The following is a 9,194-nucleotide window of genomic DNA, read 5'->3' on the forward strand; positions in this document are numbered from 1 at the left end:
CCCCATTTCCTTTGGTGGTCGGGAATTTCTTCACCAGATGATTTGTAACAAAATAGCTCATCCTTGGTGCTTCATTAAAGAGTGGTCGTCTAAGGATTAGTTTGTAGGTTATCAAAGTTTCCAAAACTCGAAAAGAAAGCGTCTTTTGTGATTTGCAGGGGTCTGTACCCAATGTAACAGAGCTTGATGATCCCTTCTCGAATAATTGTACCTCCTTTGAAACCTTGAAGCGGAGTTATTGCTGACAACGTACGACTTGGTTATACATTGGTTGCACTATCATTGTCCACTAGTGTTCTTTTGATCAATTACATCATAGTATACAAGTTTTATACTACCACATTGTAACACAATTTTTTCACAAATAAGATCTTGACACCAAAGATGATATCAAACATTGACGTACCAGTGGCTTTATTCTTTTTTCACCTTGAAATAATAATTACATGGATGACAACCACGTCATCATGCGGGGAATAATCTCACGATTAGTCCCGTTTGATAACCATTCTTGTTATAGAAAAATTAAAAAATAGAGTTTTGAATATTGATTTTTAGAAGAATATGTGATTAAAAAGTAAAAAATATTTTTTAATTTACGTGCAGAATATTTTATTGTGTGAACGTATTATTGAAAATGAGTATGTAGAAAAGAATTTGAAAGCATGATTGACAAACAGGGGCTACACTGGGGTTACCTTAGAGCTGCAAAATATAAAAATTAGAAAAAAGACACTAATACAATTTGTTAAGGTCTTGATGATTCTAATTAAAATCAAATAAGAAAACAAAATATGCTTGGCCAAGAAAAAAAAAATTTAAAAATTGAAATGATACTCAATGCCTTCGAATTGAAATCAAAAGATGGCTGCGTGCAGTATGCCATATGCCACTCTAAAAATACAACATTAAATACTGCTAAATGAAAGTCGTCTTTCTCTGCTGTCCGATGGCTCTTCCAGTTTCTCCCTCTACACGAAACCTTAGATTGCGGGCATGCAAACACTGTCAGTTTCTATCTACACTGCTAAATATACACACATATATACACTTCCTCTAGCACGATTTCTAAACAGAGCCAATTATTCATTCTTCATTCAAGAACTGTCAATTGAAGGCCTTGGATCTGAGAAGAGGTACATAAAACACTACAACGACAAATACTGTCCAGCTTCTCCCCGTACCAGCATACGTTAGAATTTCACCCTTCAAACTGTGTAAAAATTGTAGTAGTGAAAAGTGAGGCAATGCATTACAACAACGCGTAATTTTGCATGCTAGAAAGAAGAAGACAAGAATAATTTCCAATTTCAATCAATAAAATTTTTAGCCAAACATGCTCCAAGTTGATCATTATGCATTGTTACTCCTATCACCAAGTCTGAAGCAGTAAGATTTCAACTCGGACATTAACAAAGCAATGGGTCAAAACTAGGGACATATTAAACCTATATATTCCTTCCTACCCGGGGGGGGAGGGGGGGGTGATGAAAAGAAAAGGAGGAGCTTAGCAACATTTCTTGCTGAAAAAGTACATGGATATCATTACAGGTGATAAAGGGCTGGTCAGGGACGACATGGTCCTTTTCTCTGTGACCGATGTTGGGAAAATTTAGGCGGCCTAGGGCATCTAGAGCTGAGCCAGGCCATTCTGGGATCTTAAGAGCCGCCTGTCCCAAATTCTACACCCACGATTGTGGCAAACTACAGCATCTGTATTTTCCTTAATCATAGGCAACCTATAGAATGTACTAAACTAACAGTTTACAGATAGACAACTATTCTCTGAAGTATGTTTTCTCCCTTGAGCTGAAATCTGCTCCAAAACAAGAATTTCAAAGAGCGTTATTTTATATTGACAACAAGTTAAACAATATGACCATGCAGAGTCCCATGCGATATGAACAGTAGTAATCATGTATATACCAGCGTAAAGCACCCAAAAGTAAAGATGCAATATACTTCTTTGATGTAAGAATATTAATTTGCCTGTTCGGAAAAGCTAAATTCACTTATAAGTGGATGAGGAAGCTTTAAAATAAATAACCTTTTTGTTGAACTAATTACGAAATCAGTAAGTTACTCATTTTGAAAGTAATAATTGCTTCTCTCTCAAAGTAAGCAACTTCTTTTATTTATAAGAAAAAAAAACCTGTCCAAACATGTATCCGAGAACAGATCAACCAGGCCTCAATCAAGCTACAATCTGAAATGAGAAAAAAAAAAGGGTAAGAAACCAAAACATCAACTCTTGTATTGCTCCCCAATATACCAAACAAAATGGTCAAACAACCCCAAGATAAAAACGAAGAAATTTTAAGAGGATGTTAGCTTGTGATATTATAAGTTGGTTTACAGCCCATAAATATAAACATTATATGTATGTTTGGTACGTAAAATTAGAATGGAACTAAACATTACAATATACATTATTTTACTTTTTTCATTTTTCTCTAATAGTATGCACCTTACAAACATGCCACGTGAGGTCTCCAATTTGGATATTAATACAAAGCAAACTAATAACAAGAAATTTGGAAATTTGAACTACAAACTAAAAGGCAAATGGAAATATCTAAAGAACCTAGAATCCCAATATGGCAATACCTAGCATAACAAGAAAATGGAAGAGGGCACAAATAGGGTGAACAAAATAAAAGGTCTCATTCAGTAGTCCTTTCAGCCATTTTTCAGAGATTGGATAACTGAGAAAATTAAGTCTTATAAAAAAGTAAGTTATAAAGAATAACAAAAATACAATATTACAACTTCCTTCCTGAAATTGTAAATAAAGTTGTTTAACAATAAAACTAGAAAATAACAATTGCAAACAGAGAGATAAAAGATAGAACTGGATGTCTGGACCTAGTAAGATTAGATATCACTTATCAGTCAAATGATAACCTGTGCATATATCCCAATATAACAGTAACAAATATATCTCCTATTGTTAGATCAGTGACATAATTCTTCCAAGTTTCAGTAAGTACAGAGAAATATTTAGCAAACTATTCTCAACTTCGATTAGATTCGAATAATTGTAGATAAATATCTCACAAAATACTGTCACTTCAGCTTTAAAGCTGTATATAAAAGACAAAATTAATCAAGACTTTTCCATTAGATAATAAGGCCTTTCACTATGTTATTAGGAATCCCAGCTTTCTATTCATAATATAAATTGACATTTTATTGCCACTTATAAATTGATATTTTATTGCAAAGTGGTCCACATTTTTGACAAAAATCTATTATGGAGACAACTTCTGCAAATTCATTACAAATTACTCCAAATAATTCCCAAATCATGAATTTCAAATGTGTTAACTATGACCAGGTGATAACATCTTTTCAGAATATGATTTTTTAATTCCTGTGATTTCGAGTGAAACTCACCTTCATAAGTGAAGAAAATTTTCAGATTGCACCATGTGATAGAAGAAAAAACAGATGTTGAAATATTGTATAATGGGACATATTTAATATGCACACTAGTTTGCAATAATCATTTGATGCACCAAGTACATAATGGCTGGAATGATACACTTATAAAGCCCATAAAAGCAAAACTAAGACTACAGGAATAATCTAGCAACCAGAGTTCTACATACTCATCACAAGATCATCAGCTATGGCTTGTAATAGGCAAACTCAAAGATTTTTCCTGTTTCCTGTTTAAATCCTACTCAATGCACAACTGTGAAAATATCATAACAGAAGAAACCAAACATTGAACCTTTAGAGACTATCCTTCATGGTTAGCTTTATGGTTTGAACTTTCACAGATAATTGTTGTTTATGGTCCTCTACATCCTTCAAAATAGAAAGGAGGTTTGTACGATATACTTCACACTTCCTATTAGCATGCTCCAGATCCCGGGAAAGTTCACGAATCTTCTGATCCATGTCATCCTACAAAAGATGCGTTAAGTTTCTCAGTGAGAGTCACGGGTCGCTAAATGCCATAGCCCAATAATAGAACATTTGTTTTTAACAAAGCTTATCAGATCATCGTAAAATGAAGAACCAAGAAATGTGCACTTGGAAAAGGATTTGATAGGATTACACAAAATTCTTTCATTCCGAACGCCAGTTAATGGTAATAACAATAAGGCATTATGCAAGGTCTCAATGGAAAGAAGACTTCAACCTCCTCCAACCAATTGGGATAGATGCATATAAGGATCATATTTCCATATCCACATAATATGCTAATAATGCAGTCTTGGTTGATAAAATTAGTATCTAAAGACAAATGATGAAGTTAAGAATGGAAGGAATCAACACAAGTGACACCGGAATTAGTAGGAACAGAATACAAAGAAAGCAACTTCAGTCAAAGTAAAAAAGGCAAATACTACGGGAGTGTTTGGTGGAGACTAAAATTAAATTTTTAGTAGATTTTGATAGAAGTTTTTATAATGTGTGGTTGAAAAGTTGTGAAATTCATGAAAGATGTGGTTAATATTGATTGTTTAACTTTCACTTAGATTAAAATCAGATTTTAATTCGAACCAAACCGGGGCTAATCAGTCAAGTATGATTTTAATCCGAACCAAACCGGGGCTAAGCAGTCAAGTGCATAAGCAAAAGCATTCAAATACAAGATCAAACCTGCAATTCGTGAGAATTACTGTCATGCAATGAAACATGTTTTCCACAATAGCAAGAGAGGAAGGAATAAAATGATAGGACGAACGGCCGAACACAAAATATCCATAAGACTAACCGATATAGAAAATTTAAGAGAAAGAGACAAGAAAAGAATATTTAGAGAGAGAACACACAATTAGAGAGAGAATTCAATTTCACTGAAAATCACATCAACATCGGCAAGATATGAAATTGCAAATTATCCTAATAATTTTACAAAAATAAATAAAAAGTATCTACTACTATTTTAATGCCTAGAACTAGTTTGTATTTTGGAATGTAGTCTCCAAATTAGGAAGGTAATCTTCTTCAATATAATGTATTCTCCTTAATTATGAATTCATGTTCTATCTCCCGCATTAGGAATAAAATCCCTATCTTGTCGGGGGGGGAGGGGGGAGATGAATCCAAATGGATAGCTCTGTTGCATCAAATTTATGCTTATATCCCTTGTTCCACGGAGCCAAAAAGAAGCATGGACAAGTCGTCTCCAAAGGACAAGCTCCAATCCATTACAATGGTTCACTATACAAAGGTATGAGAATACACTTCAACAGAAAGACATTAAACAAAAGTTGGAATTTGAAGGGAAGTGATAAGATAATTATTTTAACTGACTTCATTGATACAAGAGTTAATCTTCCTAATTACTTACACATAATTTATCCAACGAAAAGATTCCAAGAACTTTTCAAGGACTATTATACAATTATATATGACATATAGAGCATATATCAAGCAATATTTGGGCCTTAAAAATATTTAATGGAAAAAAAATAAATTCAAAAGTTAAAATTTGCATTAATCTAGCCTTCGTTTGAGACCCATTGATGTTATAATTTTTGGAATAGTGTTTTTTTTGGAAAATTTGTGGTTGAAAAAGAAGAAAAAGTTTCTGGTTTATGTGATAATTTTATTTTATTGGAGAATGTGTAGTTAAAAAGAAGATAGAGAAAATTTTATTATAAATTTAATGGGGCCCAAACGGGGGCCTATACTATATGATCCCCTCCCAGCCAAGATATAATGAAAATACAACTAAACCTTATTTCAAATAAAATTGGTGTTGCCGTGTTGGCTATATGAATCCTTTTTTCCAATCTTATCATAGAAAATTGAGAGAATAAATGACAAAAAAACTAGTTAATATTTGCCCAAAAATCATTAAAATTCTGCATCACAATGCCCTGGCAAACCATTAGTTAATGGACGCCATGAAATAATACCCTTATTTTTCATTTTCACAACTCCTAGGTTAAGTAGACTGATATGCTGTGTCACAGTATGCCTTTGTGTCTGTGCACTGAGTGAAAGAGAGAAAAAAAATTCTTATTAAAGAAAATGGATACAAATAGCAGCAAACTAAAGCGATGATTAAAGAAATAACATACCTCAGACAATCGGTGGGCTGAGCTTCCCTGAGCTTCCCCATTAGTTTCATCCCCTGTTGAAACACCCCTCATACGCCCATTGGACATAGAAGTCTTCCCCTCATTTTTTGTAGCAAGCGAAACTTTCTTTGAAGCCTCTAACAAAGCAGCCATAGCGACGTTGTAAGACTCCAAAGTTTCTGCACCTTCATCGATAAATTTAAAGGCTTCATGCCGAAGAGTATTATACCGAACTGTATGGGACTCCAGATAACCATTGAATAGATCTGTAACCCGCTCTTCTAATATAAGACTACTCCTAGCATTTCTTGTCCATCGCTTCAATATGTAATGAGATGGAAGCGTAAGAACATTAGTGACCCTGAAGACTGCCAACACATGTCTGCAAAGAAGACCTGAAAATTCGAACATCTGGCAGCTACAAGTAGATCTCATTTGGAGAACATTGAATCTCACATGGTAAACTTTGTGGTCTTCCCCAAATTTTGCCACTTGATAGGTAGTAACCTCTCCATTATCTTCCACTTTGGATGCCATGAAAGTGAGAGTTCCAACCAACTCCTCTTGAAATCTCATGAATATCTTTCTTGTATAAAGATCAGATGCTTGTTTCTCCATAGGAGAAGGAGTCTTCAGAACCCGTGACGTGTTCATTGAATCAAAATCTGCTTTAACTTCTTTCTCATTTCGGCTCTCCAATGCTTTTTCGTACAACTTAAAGAATTGATTAAGATTTGTAGATGCATTCACATACCCATCAAAGTATGAGTTCATACTATCACTGCGCTGAGTAATGGACATTTCCGCGAAAAATGTATCACGGAGATAGACAGGGACCCATTGCCTGCGATCGCATAGGAGAAGGGGTCTTCAGAACCCGTGACGTGTTCATTGAATCAAAATCTGCTTTAACTTCTTTCTCATTTCGGCTCTCCAATGCTTTTTCGTACAACTTAAAGAATTGATTAAGATTTGTAGATGCATTCACATACCCATCAAAGTATGAGTTCATACTATCACTGCGCTGAGTAATGGACATTTCCGCGAAAAATGTATCACGGAGATAGACAGGGACCCATTGCCTGCGATCGGAGTAAATATCTCGAAGCCATTCGTGATCGCCAAGATCATATTTATCAACAAGAGAATGCCAGCAGGATTCGAATTCCTCGGTGTACTCTGGCAAGTTTACACACTTGTGGAAATCGGCTTCAAAATGGGGATGTTGCTGCAACACATGAGACAATTTCTCCTGGCATTTTTTGAATATATGCCATTTGCAGAAACGATGACGGGTATTGGGGAAAACTTGCATGATAGCAGACCGAATGACAGTATCATGATCAGTAGTGATGGATACCGGACAGCGACCAGACATAGCCTCCAGCCAGGTATTGAATAACCACATAAATGACGATTCTGATTCATTTATTAGAAAAGCACAACCAAACAAAACAGGTTGTCCATGATGGTTCACCCCTGTGAAGGGCACAAAAGGCAATCTATACCTGTTTGACCTGTAAGTAGTATCGAACGTGACAGTATCTCCAAAATAGGTATAGTCAGCTCTCGCCTTGGGGTCGGCCCAAAAAAAGTTACCTGTGTACTGATCCTCGCTTCCCTGCACCCTGTAGAAAAAAGAAGAGTCCTCAGTGTGCTTTTGCTTCAAATAATCCAAGAGGGGCTGAATATCTCCATCAAGACTCCTCTGACGATTGTTACGCATGTAATTCCTGCAATCAACCTCAGTGAACCCCACTTTGCTAATGCCACCATACTCCTTGATGAGGACAGACATGATCCGACGGGGACCCATACCAGCAGCCTGCAAGGTATCAATCAAAGTTTTGGCAGGACCAGAGATTTGTCTGTGGGATCGGAGGCAATGCACCTGGTCAGGTGGAACCAGCTCATGATTATGCTCTTTGACGAAGCTGGATACGACCCATTTGCCTGAATCCTGTATTTTGACAGACAACGAGGCCTTGCACCCTACTCGTGTGATGGTCCGTGGCCGCTTAATCTCCCTATTTTTCGTCCGCTTCTCATTCAAGTTTCGAAAACCTTCCTTAGCACAGACAAAAGACCTCTGTATAATAGCCCCATCCTTCCTCGAGCGACGGGAGGAGCTAACACGAGTACTAAACCCTACACGCCTTGCATATGAGTTGTAAAACGCTTTGGCAGCCTCCTCGGACTCGAATTCCATCCCCTCGTAAGGTTCAAGATCAAGATCCCCCTCAGGAATGTAAATTTGCATTGGGTAAGCATTATCTCCACTGCCACTTCCAACACCACCTCCAACGTTGGATGCCTCATCATCATCTTCGTCTTCTTGGGGCTCAATGTCAATATCATCATCTGCCCCTCCTAAACCTATATCAAACTCTAACTCTGCATTCTCCATCTTGAATAAAATATTTTAATATCCAATTATAAACCCCAACTCTGTAGCAACAACTAGAAAATCCTGCGATAAATATATCAAAGTGTAACTTGAATAAAAGAACGTGAACTAACATTCAATTGATTGATAAACCTGTCAAGATATCATCACACATGTAAACTGAAATAAAATATACCAACAAAAAGGAAAAATTACACACAAACACACAACTTAATTGGCTTTAAAATAACAAAAGAACAACAGTTGATAAACACTTACCCGAATACGTAATTTTTATTCATACAGAAGATTGGGATTGTAACAAATTCCGGCGGGATTCAAGAGCGACTGGCTGAAGAGAATAGCCCTACTTTTGACTCGGATGGGCAATTTCAAAATTTGGGGGTTTTATTGGCGTGAGAGGATAGAGTACTTGCAAAATGCACGTATAAATCTTTTAATTTGGGTCGAGTCGTGCTGAAAAATAATGCTTCAAATGCAATAATTTGCCTCTATTAGGGTTATCATTTTAATTTGCCAAAAATAGTATTTATGGATCTATAAGAAATGTGATTAAAAATAAAATTTAACTATTAAAAAAATTGAATTCATACAAAGGTAATTCATTAAAGAAGATTTGTCCTTACTGAGATAAAACGATTCTGATTATAACTTACGATCAGTGACATAAAAAATAAGCATCGTCATTATCAAGCGTGTAATCTAATCATTAAGTATCGAGATGGTGTTTTTCATCGTTTGAT

At 35.8% G+C, this 9,194-nt stretch overlaps 1 protein-coding gene across 3 annotated transcripts; it reads right to left on the bottom strand.

Moving 5' to 3' along the window:
* Positions 1 to 807: 807 nt before the first annotated feature.
* Positions 808 to 8,896, bottom strand: LOC111403498 (protein FAR1-RELATED SEQUENCE 5). Of its 3 annotated transcripts, none has more exons than XM_023032024.1 (6): positions 8,710 to 8,895; positions 7,127 to 8,514; positions 6,045 to 6,888; positions 3,737 to 3,912; positions 2,153 to 2,206; positions 808 to 1,213 (listed from the first exon to the last, which is right to left on the bottom strand). In XM_023032024.1, the coding sequence occupies exons 2-4, from the start codon at positions 8,449 to 8,451 to the stop codon at positions 3,739 to 3,741; spliced, it is 2,343 nt and encodes a 780-aa protein (XP_022887792.1). In that variant the 5' UTR covers positions 8,452 to 8,514; positions 8,710 to 8,895; the 3' UTR covers positions 808 to 1,213; positions 2,153 to 2,206; positions 3,737 to 3,738. The 3 variants fall into 3 exon arrangements, with proteins under 3 accessions (XP_022887792.1, XP_022887793.1, XP_022887794.1); XM_023032025.1 differs by having other exon boundaries at positions 808 to 1,816; XM_023032026.1 differs by lacking the exons at positions 808 to 1,213; positions 2,153 to 2,206 and having other exon boundaries at positions 3,436 to 3,912; positions 8,710 to 8,896.
* Positions 8,897 to 9,194: the final 298 nt, after the last annotated feature.

Source organism: Olea europaea, chromosome 11 (assembly GCF_002742605.1).
Source record: "Olea europaea var. sylvestris chromosome 11, O_europaea_v1, whole genome shotgun sequence".
Lineage (NCBI taxonomy): Eukaryota > Viridiplantae > Streptophyta > Magnoliopsida > Lamiales > Oleaceae > Olea > Olea europaea.

Bases quoted from the DNA above. Each gene is read 5' to 3' on its own strand.
- LOC111403498 (XM_023032024.1), bottom strand. From the start codon at position 8,451: ATGGAGAATGCAGAGTTAGAGTTTGATATAGGTTTAGGAGGGGCAGAT. The intron at 6,889-7,126 runs GCAATGGGTCCC...ATGCGATCGCAG, and splicing joins GATATTTACTCCGATCGCAG to GCAATGGGTCCCTGTCTATC. The intron at 3,913-6,044 runs GTATGTTATTTC...CATCTTTTGTAG, and splicing joins CAGCCCACCGATTGTCTGAG to GATGACATGGATCAGAAGAT.